The sequence below is a fragment of the Strongylocentrotus purpuratus genome, unplaced genomic scaffold, assembly GCF_000002235.5.
Source record: "Strongylocentrotus purpuratus isolate Spur 01 unplaced genomic scaffold, Spur_5.0 spur5_contig_865, whole genome shotgun sequence".
In the NCBI taxonomy this organism is placed as follows: domain Eukaryota; kingdom Metazoa; phylum Echinodermata; class Echinoidea; order Camarodonta; family Strongylocentrotidae; genus Strongylocentrotus; species Strongylocentrotus purpuratus.
This window is the reverse complement of record NW_022145574.1, coordinates 921,418-941,825: the sequence shown is the minus strand read 5'-3', so window position 1 is coordinate 941,825 and position 20,408 is coordinate 921,418. Positions and strand designations below refer to the sequence as shown.

The following is a 20,408-nucleotide window of genomic DNA, read 5'->3' as shown; positions in this document are numbered from 1 at the left end:
TTTTTTTACTTAAAAACAGAAATAGATCCATTATAACAGTGTTTTTCTTCTTCGAGAAAAATTCCAAAAAAAAATTCAAAAAAAAAATAAAAAAAAAATAGGAGGCGGCCCCCAAAAAGGAAGCGGGCGGGGACGCTAAACATGTATGTTTTTTTTTTTTACATGGCCTAACAAACAAACCGACTGCTTTAGGTTCTCTCCGAGAGACCAGCAGATAATGAGGATTAGTGCCTTACCAAATGGCACTAGCGCATCGCCTTGGTTTCGAACCCGGGTCGCCGGATTACAAGACCACTACTGTACCTACTGAGCTATCTGCACATGATCGTTACTCGTAACAGTTGAATGAAATAATTTGTAACTTCACAAAGATTTATGCACTAAGTTTGATTACATGAAAAAATTGCCCATTGTACCACACAAAAAATTGATCGGTACCTTGAAATTGAGAAAACAGAGTTCAATTTTAACATTCCCCTTCATCATTTCGTTTCAATTCGGTGACAGTCTATTTCTATTTCTATTCTGCTACTTGTCAAAGCAAGTTCAGCATCTAGACAAGTCCGTATAAGATTATATTGTAAATCAGTGTGACATAATGATGAATTATAGAAATAACTTGCAAATTAGCCCTTTCACTTATTTTACATTTCCCTTAGATGATGAGAATGGATTAAGAAAGTCAGTCCTATTCTCCTTCTACCTGTCATATCCCCATTCCCATCGCACCCTGTTAAGTTGCACCCCATTTTCTCATAAATCAAATTCATTACATTGAGTTTGTCGGGTGTCCGTTTATCTCCGGCGAGGGTTATTCATCATGTCCGCATACATATTCTAACCACTCCTTTCAATTGTGGCTACTCTCTAAACCGGCGCGCCCGTCTTTTGATGACATTCAGTTATGCAACCCTAGACAAACCTTTTCTCATTCGAATCTGCATGACATAATTATTTGTCCTATTGGCGAAAGATCTTTTTTGAATGGGCCCTGAGCTCTCCATATATGTCGGACATAAAGGAGTGAAATTGTTTTGAATCACAATGGTAATTATTGGTTTAAGCTTGAATAACAGATCACTGTGGTTTAAGCCATGATGAGATGAATAAGAACAGAATGGGCCGTCCCCCCTTACGAAAGAGGGGAGCAATAAATGAAACGCGGTCCCTCATTGGTCCTGGAGTTCCCCATTGAGAATGCATCAGCCGGGGCGTGGTGCGATCCCAATTCTATAGATAGGGGGTAAACTGACAACGCTCGTCCCATTCTGTGTGGATCGCGGTAACTCTTAGCATTGTCCGCAAGCCCTTGAGAGACAGCCGAACCTTTTATTCCTCAACACAGGCAATGAGAGTTTTCTTGAACAGTCGCCATTGTATCACAGGATTCCATCCTTTCAGGAGCCGGCGTCGCAGCGATACGGATGAGCACACCGAGTAGTTCAGGCGTGCGCTCCTCAGAATACTCGCACCATCTTCTGCCCCACTTCACAAGTAATCATCAGTGGTTTCTTGACTCCTCCCCAGCTAGGACGTGACTTCAAGAACCTCACCGGAGACGTTGGGACCACAACGCCACTTCATCTTTACCCCTCGCCGGATATGCAATAATTGCCTGAAATACTTTCAAACTTATTCTCTCAGGAGTAGTATACCCTCGAAGAGGGATTTTGTAGACGTTTATCGTCTTCGTTAATATACTCAAGATGGAGTACAAGATGATTTCGACCGTCCTGGGCTGCTTAATTCTTGTGCATATAACGGTCGCTCAGGGTAAGTCAATTTACACGTGTTACTACAAATGGGTGCGTGATGTGTGTGCGTGTGTGTGTATGCTAGTATGGCGTAACTTTTGTGTGGAGTCAATGGGAAAAGGGTGTGGCTGTAGGGGCAGTGCGTCGTCTTTTCTCCTTGCTTGTCAGTTGGCGCGAAACGTTTCTTTTACTTCCCATCCCCATTGCTGAGCTTTAATTAAAGTTCGTGGACTCGACACACCTTATTAATAAGTGTTTGCATTGTGAAATTAAAAATCTTAGGCGTTTCTTTTATCCTTATTGAAATATTTATTTCTTTTGGGATGAAAGTTCGAGTACAGCAACTCATATTGCAGTCATCCTAAATCTATGAAGTATAACTTGCTTAACTTGAAGTTATGTTTTTAAGGTTGATTTATTATGCATACGATGATAGTTATTAGGCCTCCTATTTTATTTAATAGTTTAAACAAATTCGGGTCAAATGGAGCCTTACAGTATCAAACTCTTGACAGCGTTAATAAAGTATGTACACTCTTAAGGACTAAAATTTTAAATCACCATTTATGAGAACCGGGGATCGACTACTTTATCAAAATGCTAGATAAACACTTTGGACATGCTCGATTCGACACAACATAGTTTTAATGTACAGCGTTAAAAGTTTTGATGTGACATTTTAAAAAAGTGGTCACTCCCGGGACCTTTTAAATAAATAGTGATTTAACATTTTAGTTCTTAACGAGTGAACATACTTTGTTCGGTAAGTTGTTGACTTTTGAGAGTATTCTTGGGAGATGCAGAAAGGCATTCGAACGTAAACTTTCCCAGAAAGATGATTAAATGCGTTCAATAAAATAATAGAGAAAACGATCAATACGTCTTTTGTTGAAACGGTCTACCGGATTTAAAGTGCTAGAAATCGAAATAATCAGAGTGTGGCTGAGTGATTTTAAAGTTTGCATAACAATGTATGGATTGTAAAGTTATACGAGAAAAAAAAATATCAGAGTAAAAGGCCCACTAAATTGTCCGCAGGGAATGTCCATTTTCAAGGACCCGTTTCACAATGCCCTTTTCCAATGATAAATGACAAATCTGCCAATGACCAATCAGAAGCACGAATTTCACTAGTGGATGAGTCCCAGATATTATGCAACGCAATCATGGTAATGATGCTGTATACAGCATAAGTATTTTTTTCTCCACTTTTACAAGTAAAAGCATTTTTATGTGAGCTTTCATCATGAAACAAGCATCGATTTTCATACAAATTTACATAGATTAGATGAAGATGTTTGAATGACTCTTAGAACTTCCATTTCCCAATAGTTGTAAAACAGTTACCTTGATTTATGGATACTTTTTCACAAGTAATTGTCTTGTTAATTTAGCATCCAGCACCTCGGAGAAAAGAAATATCCATAAATTTGAAAGTATTTGTGACGTATTAGCTCTCCTTTGACGGGAAACCTAGTGTTAAAGATAAAACAAAACAGTTCGCACTATTTTTACAGATGCATCAGACAAACCTTTTCCTGATTTGAATAGTTTCGCTTTTCTAGAATATTTACCTATGGTATTATTCAGTCCTGGTAAACAGGGAAAGGAATTCCGAGTGGGAATACCAGAAATAAAATGTGCTAAGAGGTCAAACGTATCAAGAGATACAAAGATTGTCTCATAAAGGTCATAAGTTTAGTTGATCAGACTTTGCACATTCTTCAATAATGCCAAGGAGACATTATGTAACTTTAAGAAGATTGCATTCCTCATAATCCCTGAAAAAAATAAAATACCCGAGCTCTTTAGATTGTGTGGCTTTCCTTTTTCACTATTGTAGTTTTTCCATTCAAATACAAATCTATACATCAAATTTATACAATATATCGTTCGGGGTCGTCACTCCCTTAATCCCTTAATAAATGACTTCATGAAGAAAAGGGTAAAGTAAATTATTCAAAGGCTGAAGAAATATCTTTTGCGGATTGGCAATGCTCGGGATGTAACCTAATTTAATGAACGAATCTTTTTTAAGTGCCCCATACGAATGATTTCATTCGCATGTTACGAATAAATGTATTTTAATAATCAGAATGACAATGGCGTACATAAGTTGTTTCTAGGTAGGATAAACATTATGCCTCCCCTACCTAACACCACGTAATATATGCAATTTATATACTGACTACTGAAATTGTAATATTGTAATATGTGAATGAAACTATTTGTAAGAGGCTCTGACAAGGGTCTGTGCCTGCAAACTGTTGCTCAGTTGGACACCAGAGCGTTCCATTACAACAATTACGCAATATAACAATTGCAGAATGTTTGGCGACTCGAGAATTTACACAATTAGAAGCATCCATAGTTTACTAAATGCTCTTGATATGTTTGACCTCTTAGCACATTTTGTTTTTCTGGTATTCCCACTCGGAATTCCTTTCCCTGTTTACCAGGACTGAATAATACCATAGGTAAATATTCTAGAAAAGCGAAACTATTCAAATCAGGAAAAGGTTTGTCTGACGCATCTGTAAAAATAGTGCGAATTGTTTTTGATCTTTAAAAACGCTAGGTTTCTCGTCGGAGGAGAGCTGAATAGGAAAGGTCGCAAATACAAATGTATGGACATTTCTTTTCTTCGAGGCTCTGGATGCTAACAATGCAATTACTTGTGAAAAAGTATTGCATTTCAATGTGAAGTATGTATGTTCTATCATGTTGCTATGTCATAGAAGTCACTGGCAAGCTTTATCTCGATAGTTGCCATTGTTGTAAAATGTTGAATAAAATTTGAATCTATTTGAACTGGTTTGTTTGGGACGAAAAGTCTAAACCACCAAATTTCTAATATACCCACCCCTATATAATTTAACCGACAACTCTTTATGACATAAGACTACGCCATGTTCGTATTGTTACGATAAAACTGCTTTCTAAAACGAGCAAAAAATATAGATATATCGTAAGCTTACCACGCCCGACAAAAAACGAATACCTTGAATCACATTGGACTAAGTTATTTTTGTTTAGCTCATTGGCATAAGAAAGCTGCCTAATAAACGCAAACACATTCCAAAAGTATTATAAGATTCTAGTTGCATAAGCATAACAGATAGCGATAAAGTGAAATGGCCCTTCAGAGTTAAGTAAATAAAAGTGCGCCTCAAAAAGGCTTCTGGAAGAATAGTTCTACCCCTCCTTTACATTTTATATGAAAGTCGCTTCAAGGACTGTCATAATTGGTTCTCTTTATTCAAATCGGGCTCGATTTTTGGGATCGTCTCTTTATGAATCTGAGATAGGATGATAAAAGGAAAAGCAGTCTACCGAGGAGAAGCAAGATGGCCCTCATACCCAAAACCCCGTTCACACCCACGCTACCAACACCAGCCGAGTATAGAATCATATTGCACTGGATAGCTAAGAACCGGTCGGTTTGGAGTCTGTGTGAATACCCCAGTCACACACAGGAGGCCGACACCACACTGAATAAAGTATCATTTTACTCCGAATGGCCAGGAATGGGTCAGTTTGGATTCAGCTTGATTAACAAAAAAACATGTATATAGTTTTACTATCATGTTGTATTTTTCTTTTTATTTGAAAAAAAAGAAAGAAAGTTGCTAAAAGAATATGAGTAATTTAATTTATTTTCATCCTATTCTATTTTAGAAGAGACATGCAGTAGTAAGTCAATGTCTGTCCAACCCTGTTTTAATGTTTACTCTTGCACTCAATTATCTAGGTTACACTACAATTGTGAAATTTTATTTTAAAATAAGAATCTACCCCCGGTCTCCCTCTCGTTGAGTAACAAAGCATCAAAATGCCCTTTCGATTTGTTTTCCTTGTAAGAAGTTAAAATTTAAAGAGGCACTCTGAAAATCCTGATGACCTCTTTTGTTATCTCTTGACCACACCCTCCAAATTGTGCTACCTTCTATTACAAAATCATGATTCTGCCCCTGTATAATAGTGTCGAGTTTTGATTGCAAAAGGTGGTATATAATCTGTACATTGTATTCATATTATGAAAATGCGCTCCAAATACTCACCAGACTGAAAGAGCTGAATGAACTACGTAAAAAACAATTTCTTCCCCTATTGCGTTGCCAAAAGTGCCATTTTATTCTCCTTCAGCTTGACAGATTGAAAGAGTCTTGTCTCTAGTTTGTATAGTTCTTATCCTTAACAAAGGAATGGTTTGCATTAGTCCTTGGGATGTGAATAAAATGAATATAAATGACCTATTATCACTCTTGCTCATTCCTGAATAAGTAGGTTTACATAAAAGATTGGAAAGGTCTGAATTAAATTGTACGTACCACTTCATAGGTTATTTTAAACCTCTGTTACACTCTTATTACTATTAATTTTCTTATTATTTTTTTTAAAGAGGGGATGGGGTAGAGTTTCCTGCTAGCTCCTCTCTCTTTATCCCGTGCCTCCGTCTCTCGCGTTATCCTGTTCTTTCCCCTCGTTCACTTTATTCATCCTCCCTCATTTTATTTCGGTGTCTCTCTCTAACTCCCATTCTGTGTGTTTCTCTATGTCAATCCTTTCCTTTATCGGACTCTGTGATTTTGTTTACCTGTCCGTCTGCCGTCCCTCTCTCCCTCTATGTCTCTTCCTCTCACAACCTTTCACATTCCTGTTCCCGTTTCTCTTTTGTCCCTTTTATCGTCAAGGAAAGTACAAAAGGTAGGCATAAACATCCATCCTTTTTTTGGTGGGGGGGGGGGGGGGGGGGGGAGGAGACTTGGACTCGAAATATTTATTTGAATAATCTGCATCATGCAAATGATTTCAGTGAATATCCTTGCATGCTCAGTAGCTACTCGCAACTCCACGATATTAACCAACTTTTTCCTTCATTTTTTTTCACCCGGTATTCTTTCCGTTTTCACCAATATAAATTTATTACAAAATAATCGTAACATGTCAATGAATTCCCAATCCATTTGGAACTCAAGAATTAAGCTATTGATATTGTCCGTCGTTTCCTGCAAACATATTTTGTTTAAAAATGAAGGTTTGATTAGAGCATGTCGAATAGTATGTAATATGTGTAATTGTGTGGAGACATATACCCACTGATTATTACATAATGTGTTGTGCTTGATATCATGTTTTGTATCCAAGCATTGATTACGCATCTTTTGTTTAAACGGTCTCTTTTGTTCATGTGAATAATTGGTAACGGAACTTTTGTGTTCTTTACCCGAAGCCAAAAACTATAGCCTTCATCATGATATCGATCGCAAACAAGTGCTGAACTCTTCCACCAATGATAATACACTCGGGTTCAACAATGTACCCTTGGTGTAATGATTTTAAAGCGAAGACAAAAAAACAGACGTTAGTTTTACTAGCTGAATATGTGTAAGGGGTTGTGAAGTTCATTGTTTTTTTTTTGAGGACCGGTATATCCATTAGACATGCAAGCGTTAGATTTTTCAAAACTGTTAGCAAGTGCTTGGTAAAATAGTCCCGTGATTAACGACGACCCATTCGGATCTTCTAAGAACTTTATTATCTAACCCACACTTAAAATCCAACGATGCTGAAAAGTTTACGTCACTTTGAAAATGCCACATCTGATTTTCTCAAATAAGCCTATTGTCTATTTTTTGTTCTCTTTCAATTTCTTCTTGGTTCTCATTATAATACTCTCATTAACTACCCTTATTAACCTAGTGTGTGTCTCACATGCAGGAACGTTTCTAAAAGCATATAAAGGGTTGGGGCATGTAAGTGTAGGTGACAACACGACTCCATTTATAAAATGCTTAAAACAATTTTTCCGAGAATTTATTTTAGATTTGTCCGTGCAGTCGGCAAGCCGCGAGAATAATATTGATTTGTTTTGCTCATGCATGGATCCAGAGCCATATTTTGACTAAATTGGTGGGTTGAAATTTCGTGTGATATAACTCCCTCTCCCCCATACATCGAGATGCCCCGTCTAGGAATCAGGGTGTTCCCTCTCAATTTAGCTGCCATTCTCTCATTCTCTGGTCAAAAGTGTCTTAAGGAAATCATCCAAAGTCTTTGTATTGGTTTTTTTTTAGGTATAGGGTTGAGAGTTTGCGAAAGTCATTACACTGTGTTGACAGGAGTTGCTAGAGTTGCTTCGATTTCAATTGGTTTGTTAAGATTATTAGTGAAGATGTCTTGACTTAGGTCTACAGCTCGTGTTTGCTCTGCTACTTATTCTATTGGCTGTAAAGGTTTGCGCTGCTCTTCTGCGAGAATAATCTGCATTTTTTTTTATGCGTAAAGGTGATTTTCTTAGCTATGTAGGCATACAGCGTAGTGGAACCAATTCGATCATGAACAGGTCATATAAAAATAAAAAAAGTACCTGCGGATCACGAATCGTCACCCTTGGCGTTCAATACACTTTATGTCCAGTTGAATAGTAGATTTTTTTTTAAAAGTCGGATTTCATTTCTTGAGTCTACATGTCCATTTTAAAACTTAACGAAAAGTGCATGGATCAGTCCACATTTAAAAATGTAGCATGTTAAATTATAATATTATGAAATCGGATTATTGGTCCAAGTGATTTCCTAACATTTGTTAGTTTAATAGCGATTTTAAATTTTATGAAACATAAATATCATATAGGCCTAACCTGTTTTCATCATTCATCATTAGTCATCGATTTCTTTATCTGCGCATATCTGCCAAGAAATTCGACTTTGTAATTGAATGAAACTTTTAGATTATGTGCATAATTATCTATGAAATAATTCGTCCTCTAGTCAGCATCTTATATACTGTTTAAGTTGCTGTATATTTAGTGGCAGATTTCAAAGGCTCGCCGACGCCGGAAAAGATAAGAAAAAAGTGTGCGTGCGTGAGTAGTTGGTGTATGTGTATGTGCGTGTGGATGGGTGGGTGTGGGGCGTGTTCATAATCCAGGCCAAGACTCGCGGTTCGTTTGAACTCATTCGGCTAATATTAGTAACAGCCTACTAATAATAGTAATACCCAATACCCGTCAATGTCCAGTGAAATTCTAAATTGTCGGTATGTCATATTAATTGAGTTGTATTGAGACTCCCGAGTTCCGTTTGAGAGAGCGATGTGACGAATTAGAGTCTAAACTAAACTGATCAAATTCTGTTGAAAAGTGTACGTGTGGTCCCATCTATCGCTATTTGTGTGTGTATTCTTTAACCATGTATGTAGTTAACTCCAGGGAGCTAACGCGACGCGTACGGCGGTGGAGCTCCATGGAGTTTGTATGTTGTCTGACTATGAAAATTGAATTTGACAGAAAAAGTTTGTAGAGGATCTAATTGGAGAACTTGCAAGCAATCAATCTCAAGTCTGTGTATTAAAGACGAGGTTACTGTAACTGATTAAACCGTTACTTATTATACCAACCATCACTGACCATCAGCGAACCAATTATGATTGGCCTAGACCTAGAATCTATTTGGAATTGGCTTTTGGAGCTCTAGAGTCTCGGCTCCTTGCAGAATGACAGGGACTATCAGTCATATCTGTTGATATCTGAATTGGCTATTGTGCGCAATTGCACAATATTATACACCCCAAAAAATTGAATTATCAAATTGTAAAGTATGTAGATCTAGGTCTTCGCTATACATGTTTGTTGAAATATTCTTGATGAGCTAAATCTTTAACATTTAATTTTGTTTCTTTTCCATATAGAATGTGCTGTGAATCAGTGTTCCTCCGGTCTCAATTGCTATGATAGGGATGTTCCTGGAGAGCTACCTTATGTCTGCGAATGTAACGTACCCTTTTCGCAAGGCATTGAATGTACAGAAAGTGCTGGTAAGTACACGTATAAAGGGGCTATTATTAACCCACATAGTGCCACAATGTGTTCTTCTGACATGTCCGGGGCTGTGGCAAAAAGCTCTGGAAAACTTCAAAAGAATTCTGTAAAAAAAAAAGAAAAAAGAAAGATTTTGCAACAAAAAATTCAAGAAGAGATTTAGTAAAATTGAAAAGTATAGTCCTCTTTAAAAGGGGTCCTCAGCCAAGCTGTACATTATAGTTCATTTCTATATTTTGAGAAATATCCATGATATCTAATGTAATACATGTAACTATTTATTGGATGCAATATATATATATATATATTTTGGCAGTTAAATTTGAAAATCGGGTATTTGAAAATTCATCAAATTTTTTAAATCGAACATTGGAATACCTGGCACACGTTTTTGATACAAGTGGGATTGTATCAGTTTGCATGAGACAAGTTTAATCGTAATATTAAAGGTAAAGACCAGTATTGGAAACGCCCCAATTTCAAAAAATGAAATGGAAGCTCTTATTACCAATCATGTGAAAGAATATGTTTTGAATATTACATGATAACAATTTTGATGAGAAACTGTATCTCTCGCCTGTTGAGAGATATGAAATGCATGTGTCATGCACGTGTGTGTAGTCCCATATACATCTTTCTGTGTACAGTGCTTCTAACTTTATGAAGACTTGGCCAAATTTCTTATCATTTTGATGATTCCAGAACCTTGGAGTACATCTATGCTAGATGATCAACCTTTTCTGATCGATTTCACGACGTTTCTTTCACAATGCAATTGCATGACCATAACTGGTCTTTAGCTTTAAATGTTTTTGCAAAAAAACAAGCATTTTCAATCTCCATCCTTGTGATTATTTACAGACAACCAGGAAGTGTTTACATGTTATGGAGATTCCTGCCAGAGCGGCATCTTCAGGTCAATCAACTACCCCAGTGATTACAACAACAGGTACAGGGCCTTGTATCTCTTGTATGTACCAGGCGCTCAGAGCATCACATTCTCCTTCAGTGTCGAGTTTGATATTGAGGAATTCAAGGATGAACTCTATATCGGTTCTGGTAAGTAGAAGTTGTGACGGTATATTCCACATTTTTGTGGTTTGGTGCAAGACGTTAGGGTTCAGAGCCCTATAAAATTTACAAGGCCCCCCCCCCCCTGTCTTATAGAGAGCCGTTATTATTTGCAACTTATTTGTGATTGATGTCAATAGCATCTATGTACAAAAGAGATGAGGGATTGCAAACTTGCGATTGATAGAGGACTTGCTATCAATTTGGATCAATCGCAACTCTGTCTCAGACAGAGCCCAGATGTATAAGTCGACTGGGCAAACATTTCTGCACAAACTGCATCAAGTATTATTACCTAATCAATTGCGTTTGGTGCCAGGAATTTGAAAGAGTAAAGTAAGCTTTATGATCCTAAAACTGGCAACACATAGAGATTCAAAATATTTTTTTTCGATCAAAGTCAATCTACCTCTTTGATATAAAATTGTTATTGTCCATAACTATGCATTTTGCATTCAGGATGCGTGTTTTTGTCCCACTACATTTTGCTAATAAATTTACCCTAAATATATGGTCATTTTTATTTAACCTTGGATATATCCTATCTCCCTCCAGGGTTGATGTACAACGATGTTCAGCTTGATGGGCTTGGTAGCCCCCCTGATTGGCACTTCTTTGAGGGTTCAATCCGACCCCAGGATTTCACTATTCAGGGTGATGTGGCCTGGATGTACTTTGGAACTGACAAGAACATTCAGAGGACTGGTTTCGAGGTCTCCTGGAATGCTCTAGGTAAAGTTTACATGTTATTGTTGGTGATATTGATAATGATGGTGATCTGTTTCCCTTTTTAAATTTTTTTTTCCTTCTGATTATACCCCTATTTTTCCTGATTTTTTTTCTCACAATTTTGTTACTCAAAAGGGGGGAATTTTTTGTTAGATGCCATTTTTTTTCCCCTCAGATCCTTTTTTTTTTTTTTTTTTTTAACTAAAGGGGGAGAGTGAGGAAAAAACAACCTATTTTTGTTAAAGTGCTCACTATCACCCCTGATTATGATGATGGTGATACTGGTGATATTGATAATGATATCAAATAATACTGTTATCCCTGCACAAGCTTTGACTCTCAGTAACTGTTGGGTACTGGGTAGATAACAATAAGTTATTATATTTTGATGGTCAGGCTATCTTTGGATATGATGAGGATGAAAATATTGATAATGACACTTAATAATGATAAAAGTTGATAACAATGAAGATGATGATGGTGGTGATGATACTGAATGATGTTAATGGTGACGATAGTGATAATGGAAATGATAATGGTGATGTTGATGTTATAAATTGATAAGGCACACATATCCGTAACGTCAAGGCTCATCAATATTAAGAACACAGATAATAAATGGGTAGTTTAGAGTCATTATGGTCACTTGACCTTGATGTCCCATTCTTTGTATGCAAGGCTATAATTACATTACTATTTTCCAACAGTGGATAATACCCCACCTGTTTTCATCAACTGCCCAAGCAACATTGGGGTCAACGTTGAGATCGGAACCCCAAGTGCCTCAGTCACCTGGACTGTTCCCACTGCCGTTGATGCCAGCAGCGTCTCCACAGTATCCAGCCATAACCCTGGTCAATCCTTCACCACAGGCACAACCACAACAGTCGTCTACACCGCCACGGATGCTTTTGCAAACGTTGGGCAGTGTGCATTCACCATTACCGTCACAGCAAGTAAGAAATGTGTACTGCATGTTCATTTGGGTTTTCTATTTTTGCATTCTAGTAATATTTATATCGCTCTTATTACTAATATTTCTTAGCCCTCTGCTATTAATGTGGCTTCAGCATTAAGCAATTCCTGCAGTAATAAAAGCTTCTTACTACAAAAGTGCTGTTATTCGAGCCCTCTTTACTATTTTTTAGGAATGATTCCCATTTTTTGGCCTTCAAGCTATTGTTTTGATCCCTAGATTCCTCTTGTTCTGAAATATTCTGTGTGAAAAGTATACAACATAGATTGTATTACTAATTTTGCCTTCAGAGATATTTGCTGTGAAAGGTTGGCTTAATAACACTGCCCAGGCAAAATGAAATGACCTAGTCACGGTGTCTTTCATATTTCCTATCTTCCAACATGGTTAAGTACGGCTATAGGCTGGGCTCAGCGATAAGAGGCGCCTAACAAAAATCAAAACTCCAACCCTAAAAAATTTCAAAACCTGATAGAATCTGATAACCTCATTCGAGACCCTTCCCAAAAAAGTTACCTGGTAGCATGGATTCAGGCCCAAGCCCTTTTTTCACTGTATCTGCTATCCATTCAATATTTAAAAATTTACATTTTTTTATTAAGCCCTTTGTGTTTCATTTGTGTCAATTCTTTTCATCTTTAGCCTTAGTTACAACATATGTACCTTTGAATTTGAACATTGATGTCTTGTGTCATGTATGAACTGCCCTCTAGGTGTGCCAAGTATATTGTGTGACCAATATATGTGTGCCAATGTTTTTAACTGGCTGTCAGGTTGTGTCATGTACAGTGCAGGGTAATTTTCAAAATTCGTCGCTGTTTTCACGAAGTGACGGTAGTGGAAAAAAATTACATTCACTTTGCGTTACGATTTTCCTCACTACCGTCACTTCGTGAAAAAAGGGCCGAATTGTCTTTTCATTTTATGAAATATTATTAGTGAATTTATAGCCTCTCTTGGTATGCATCTTTGATACAGAATCTATCAAATTACACATTTTCCGCCATGTGCAAGTTGTATTCTTGATCCTACTGAAAATGTAATCAATCACCATTTCTTTTCCTTTCCATCTTTCATCTTGCTTTTCATGCTACATTTCATTCCGAATTTAGCTGACACTACACCACCTGTCGTAACGGTGTCCAGTAGTACAATCACCCGTCAAGTTGAAGTTGGTACCCCCGGTGTCAATGTATTTTTCACTGAGCCTACTGCTACTGATAACTCTGGGCAAGCTATCCTTATCAGCCGTACCAACCAACCTGGAGACTTTTTCTCAGTCGGTCAGACCATTGTGACCTACACTTTCCAAGATCCTTCTGGAAACCCAGCCTCTGGCACTGTTACTATCAATGTTATAGAAGGTAAAAGTCTTTCACCTTTTATTCCACATGTTAGCAATACCATTATAACAATCTTTCTGTTATTGATTTCTGTCAAACATGGCTACTGCCTGTAAGATTCCATCATGGATTTGTCTTTTATTATTGTTTTATTTGTGCATACATGTAGATGTAATTTTGTCAACATCTTTGTTGGTGTCTTTTTAGGCCATGTCGTGTTTCATATCCATTTATGTGTATATCATATCCATTTATGTGTGCATAATATCCATTTACATGTTTATCATCCTACATAGAAATCTAATTTACTCTCCCCAAATCTGTGCCCTTTCTTATGAGCCAAAGTTAGAAGCTTTTTTTCTTCATCTTGTGATATATCCTGCATTCACCTCTTATCTTTAGTTGACAATATTCCACCCGTCGTAACGGTGTCCAGTAGTACAATCACCCGTCAAGTTGAAGTTGGTTCCCCCGGTGTCAATGTATTTTTCACTGAACCTACTGCTACTGATAACTCTGGCATCGCCAATCTTGTAAGCAGTACCAACCAGCCTGGAGACTTTTTCTCAGTCGGTCAGACCATTGTGACCTACACTTTCCAAGATCCTTCTGGAAACCCAGCCACTGGCACTGTTACTATCAATGTTATAGAAGGTAAAGGTCTTGCACCTTTTATTCCACATGTTTTATAATGATCTTTCTGTTATTGATTTCTGTCAAACATGGCTACTGCCTGTAAAATTCCATAGTGGATTTGTCTTTTATTATTGTTTTATTTGTGCATACATGTAGATGTAATTTTGTCAACATCTTTGTTGGTGTCTTTGTAGGCTATGTCATGTTTCATATCCATTTACCTGTATAATATCCATTTACGTGTATATCATCCTACGTAAAAATCTAATTTACTCTCCCCAAATCTTTGCCCTTTCTTATGAGCCAAAGTTACAAGATTTTTTCTTCATCTTGTGATCTATCCTGCATTCACCTCTTATCTTTAGCTGACACTACACCACCTGTCGTAACGGTGTCCAGTAGTACAATCACCCGTCAAGTTGAAGTTGGTTCCCCCGGTGTCAATGTATTTTTCACTGAACCTACTGCTACTGATAACTCTGGCATCGCCATTCTTGTAAGCCGTACCAACCAGCCTGGAGACTTTTTCTCAGTCGGTCAGACCATTGTGACCTACACTTTCCAAGATCCTTCTGGAAACCCAGCCACTGGCACTATTACTATCAATGTTATAGAAGGTAAAGGTCTTGCACCTTTTATTCCACATGTTTTATAATGATCTTTCTGTTATTGATTTCTGTCAAACATGGCTACTGCCTGTAAAATTCCATCATGGATTTGTCTTTTATTATTGTTTTATTTGTGCATACATGTAGATGTAATTTTGTCAACATCTTTGTTGGTGTCTTTGTAGGCTATGTCATGTTTCATATCCATTTACCTGTATAATATCCATTTACGTGTATATCATCCTACGTAAAAATCTAATTTACTCTCCCCAAATCTTTGCCCTTTCTTATGAGCCAAAGTTACAAGATTTTTTCTTCATCTTGTGATCTATCCTGCATTCACCTCTTATCTTTAGTTGACAATATTCCACCCGTCGTAACGGTGTCCAGTAGTACAATCACCCGTCAAGTTGAAGTTGGTTCCCCCGGTGTCAATGTATTTTTCACTGAACCTACTGCTACTGATAACTCTGGCATCGCCAATCTTGTAAGCAGTACCAACCAGCCTGGAGACTTTTTCTCAGTCGGTCAGACCATTGTGACCTACACTTTCCAAGATCCTTCTGGAAACCCAGCCACTGGCACTGTTACTATCAATGTTATAGAAGGTAAAGGTCTTGCACCTTTTATTCCACATGTTTTATATAATGATCTTTCTGTTATTGATTTCTGTCAAACATGGCTACTGCCTGTAAGATTCCATCATGGATTTGTCTTTTATTATTGTTTCATTTGTGCATACATGTAGATGTAATTTTGTCAACATCTTTGTTGCTGTCTTTGTAGGCCATTTTGTGTTTCATATCCATTTACGTGTATATCATCCTACATAGAAATCTAATTTACTCTCCCCAAATCTTTGCTCCTCTCTCATGAGCCAAAGTTAGAAGCTTTTTTTCTTCATCTTGTGATCTATCCTGCATTCACCTCTTGCATCCCCTCTTATCTTTAGTTGACACTACTCCACCTGTCGTAACGGTGTCCAGTAGTACAATCACCCGTCAAGTTGAAGTTGGTTCCCCCGGTGTCAATGTATTTTTCACTGAACCTACTGCTACTGATAACTCTGGCATCGCAAATCTTGTTAGCCGTACCAACCAGCCTGGAGACTTTTTCTCAGTCGGTCAGACCATTGTGACCTACACTTTCCAAGATCCTTCTGGAAACCCAGCGTCTGGCACTGTTACTATCAATGTTATAGAAGGTAAAGGTCTTGCACCTTTTATTCCACATGGTAACAATACCATTACAACGATCTTTCTGTTATTGATTTCTGTCAAACATGGCTACTGCCTGTAAGATTCCATCATGTATTTGTCTTTTATTATTGTTTCATTTGTGCATACATGTAGATGTAATTTTGTCAACATCTTTGTTGCTGTCTTTGTAGGCCATTTTGTGTTTCATATCCATTTACGTGTATATCATCCTACATAGAAATCTAATTTACTCTCCCCAAATCTTTGCTCCTCTCTCATGAGCCAAAGTTAGAAGCTTTTTTTCTTCATCTTGTGATCTATCCTGCATTCACCTCTTGCATCACCTCTTGCATCCCCTCTTATCTTTAGTTGACACTACTCCACCTGTCGTAACGGTGCCCAGTAGTACAATCACCCGTCAAGTTGAAGTTGGTTCCTCCGGTGTCAATGTATTTTACACTGAGCCTACTGCTACTGATAACTCTGGGCAAGCTATCCTTACCAGCCGTACCAACCAACCTGGAGACTTTTTCCCAGTCGGTCAGACCACTGTGACCTACACTTTCCAAGATCCTTCTGGAAACCCAGCCTCTGGCACTGTTACTATCAATGTTATAGAAGGTAAAGGTCTTGCACCTTTTATTCCACATGGTAACAATACCATTATAACGATCTTTCTGTTATTGATTTCTGTCAAACATTGCTACTGCCTGTAAGATTCCATCATGGATTTGTCTTTTATTATTGTTTTATTTGTGCATACATGATGTAATTTTGTCAACACCTTTGTAGGCCATGTCGTGTTTCATATCCATTTACGTGCATATCATCCTACATCAAAATCCAATTTACTCTCCCCAAATCTTTGCTCCTCTCTCATGAGCCAAAGTTAGAAGCTTTTTTCTCTTCATCTTGTGATCTATCCTGCATTCACCTCTTGCATCCCCTCTCATCTTTAGTTGACACTACTCCACCTGTCGTAACGGTGCCCAGTACTACAATCACCCGTCAAGTTGAAGTTGGTTCCTCCGGTGTCAATGTATTTTACACTGAGCCTACTGCTACTGATAACTCTGGGCAAGCTATCCTTACCAGCCGTACCAACCAACCTGGAGACTTTTTCCCAGTCGGTCAGACCACTGTGACCTACACTTTCCAAGATCCTTCTGGAAACCCAGCGTCTGCTACTGTTACTATCAATGTTATTGAAGGTATTCTTTACAGAACTTTTTACCATTTGTATTCATAATTTCTTACATATGTTTATTATTTTCTGGTGTGGTATTTTTGTCTTTTTCTGTTGGTTTACTTGCTTCTCCAAACATTATTTAAACCTTTAAATTCATTTCCACCTCATTTGTCACTGTTCAACCAAGAATTTTCTCACGAGTCTTTGTAGAATCAAAGAATTAAGTTCATCTATGGATAGTTGCCTCATCTTTTCTCTATCATTTCACATTCCTTGATATATCTGCTTGCATCTACTGCTTTCTTTAATATCCTCTTTTCTTTCTTTTAATTTCTTGGTCTATCAAATACATAAGCATGCCTTTGTTCATATTTTTTCAGTTGACACTACTCCACCCGTAGTAACTGTGCCCAGTACTACAATCACCCGTCAAGTTGAAATCGGTACCCCTGGTGTCAATGTGTTTTACACTGAGCCTACTGCTACTGATAACTCTGGCATCGCCAACCTTGTAAGCCGTACCAACCAACCTGGAGACTTTTTCCCAGTCGGTCAGACAGATGTGACCTACACTTTCCAAGATCCTTCTGGAAATCCATCTTCTGGCACTGTTACTATCAATGTTGTAGAAGGTATTCTTTACAGAACTTTCTACCTTTTGTATTCTGTTCAACTCCTTATATAGGAAGGTTGAAAACATAGTAGTTTCATACATGTGTATTACTTCCCATGATATTCTGTCTATTGTGTTTGTATCCTTGTATTTTTCCAACATTGTTAAAGCTTTTAAATTTCCTTTGTCAGGAGTGTCTGGCAAAGAAAAGTATTAAAGCAACCAAGAATTTGCTCTGAAGTAATTGTAGCACCATAGAATTAAACACATCTGTAGAAAATCATCTTTTTCTTTCTTTAAATCATTTTTCATTCCTGGACCTATCTACTGCCTTAACAAATCAGAAATTCTCAAACCATAAAGATAGTTATGGTTTTCTTTGAAGGCGTCAATGTGCGACACCCAATAGTAAATTCTCACAACCAATTTTTGAATTTTCCCAACCGTTTTCCATGAAAATAAGACATAAAACAATCTTTCAACAATTGAATGACTGGAATGGTATATAGAGCCAATTCATTGCTTTGTGACGATTTACATTCACATTAAATAAATTAAATTATAATTTCGTTGAGAATTCGATCAGATCAGTTTTTCCCACTTTGTATCATGAATAATGGTTCGTTATCACTCAAACTGATTATATTTAATTGTCCAACTAGCATTGAAGTCACTACCTGAGCACCATTTTCTCAAATCTGACCAATGTTGTTACCAAGTCCCTTTAATATCATCTTCTCTTACTTTTAATATCTTGGAAATATCTAATGCATGCCTTTTTTCATATTTACTTCAGTTGACACTACTTCACCCGTCATAACTGTGCCCAGTAATACAATCACCCGTGAAGTTGAGCTCGGTACCCCTGGTGTCAATGTGTTTTACACTGAGCCTACTGCTACTGATAACTCTGGCATCGCCAACCTTGTAAGCCGTACCAACCAACCTGGAGACTTTTTCAATGTCGGTCAGACCGTTGTGACATACACTTTCCAAGATCCTTCTGGAAACCCAGCCTCTGGCACTGTTACTATCAATGTTGTAGAAGGTAATTTTTTTGCACTTTTTGTACCACATTCCATTTTCCTAGGCCAGAAACACCTTGTTCTTGTAGCCAATGGTTTAGACAATGCAGTTTTGTGTTTGCTGAGTTGTGTTTGCTTTCTTTATTGACTTTCTTTGATAGGCTCATGTTGTACATCATCCTTTAAAAAAATGGGCTTTTCACATCAATCTGTTCCACAAACTCATAAATATATATTCATGAATTCTTACATATATATTTATATCACATACCTCTATATATCTTTGATGGTATCTATGGCCTACACGTATATATTCACCAGTCTGTTCTGTTCACGATTGCTGCCTGTTTGAGTGCAATCCCCTTCTGTATGTTTGTTTCCTTTCCATCTTCCCCCATCACTATCACCCCAGTGGACACTACACCACCTCAAGTCTTTGTGACCACCGGCGAAGTTGTTCGCACAGCACCTTTCGGATCCTCAGGTGTAAATGTCTTCTTCACCGAACCAGTTGCTATTGATAACTCCGGCACCGCAGACCTTGTGAGCCAAACGGCTCAGCCGGGCGATTTCTTTCCAATTGGAAGCACTGTGGTAACCTATCGATATCGAGATGCATCGGGCAATGAAGCTACCGGCACTTTCACTGTCACCGTTGAAGAAATGGGTATACATCAATTTTGTTGGTTCCATGATATCTCCAAATAACGTTTCTATCCCTTTCTTGTGAAGGCACATTTATGGGGCTTCTTTTACTATCAACCTTTCCATAATTTTCTAAGTGTTACAGAATTTATTTTTCTTGACGTGTTTTTCAAACGATTTCACGCAATTGCCCTGCCGCTCAAATTCCGCTATGGCATTTTTAAATATCTATTTAACCAGCAGTGCTAATGATGAGGTAATCACTTATTAGCGCGTTTATATCTTGGACTCTGTGAACGTATTTCCAAATTTCTATGTACTTGCATGCTATAACAAATCAACAATATATATGCTATCTCACCAGATTTTGATTTTCTTGCCTAATTTCAACCCTTACCCTGTTGTACTTCTCTCAACATATTCTTGTAATAGTTTGTTCTTATTTACTAAAACAATTGTATGGTATTGCAGTGTAACAAGTTGGGATTGCTAATTATATAAAGCTTATAATGTTAACCTGTATATGCCATGGATATTTTCTTGTAATCCTTGCATTATGTTTTGCTGCATTTGCAAAAGTAATAATAACTGAGTAAGCTTATATTTCATGCTTATTATGATTTTTGTTTTCTTTTATTTGCATTATAATTTGCTTCATTTGTGTTTCCCCCCTAATTAAACGTATTTTTCAGCCGACACCGAACCACCTGTTGTATACACTGAAGACAATGTGATTCTTATTGAGCTAGGGCAACTTGGCATAGATGTGAATTACACAGAACCCAATGCCACGGATAA

The 20,408-nt window shown here is 37.5% G+C and overlaps 1 protein-coding gene across 32 annotated transcripts in view; it reads left to right on the top strand.

Moving 5' to 3' along the window:
* The first annotated feature begins 1,473 nt into the window (after positions 1-1,473).
* LOC590790 (mucin-17) overlaps positions 1,474-20,408 on the top strand; it is a 75,870-nt gene continuing 56,935 nt past the window's right edge. For 16 of the 32 annotated variants that reach the window (XM_030973290.1, XM_030973205.1, XM_030973200.1 and 13 more), the window contains exons 1-14: positions 1,479-1,773; positions 9,447-9,572; positions 10,438-10,635; positions 11,203-11,379; positions 12,084-12,332; positions 13,465-13,716; positions 14,098-14,349; positions 15,296-15,547; positions 15,892-16,143; positions 16,508-16,759; positions 17,098-17,349; positions 17,708-17,959; positions 18,737-18,988; positions 19,378-19,632. In XM_030973290.1, the coding sequence (XP_030829150.1) occupies positions 1,707-1,773; positions 9,447-9,572; positions 10,438-10,635; positions 11,203-11,379; positions 12,084-12,332; positions 13,465-13,716; positions 14,098-14,349; positions 15,296-15,547; positions 15,892-16,143; positions 16,508-16,759; positions 17,098-17,349; positions 17,708-17,959; positions 18,737-18,988; positions 19,378-19,632 (3,088 nt within the window). In that variant the 5' untranslated portion in view covers positions 1,479-1,706. Of the gene's footprint in view, positions 1,774-9,446; positions 9,573-10,437; positions 10,636-11,202; positions 11,380-12,083; positions 12,333-13,464; positions 13,717-14,097; positions 14,350-15,295; positions 15,548-15,891; positions 16,144-16,507; positions 16,760-17,097; positions 17,350-17,707; positions 17,960-18,736; positions 18,989-19,377; positions 19,633-20,408 lie in introns of all 32 variants that reach the window. The other 16 variants (XM_030973373.1, XM_030973364.1, XM_030973359.1 and 13 more) reach the window with 11 other exon arrangements.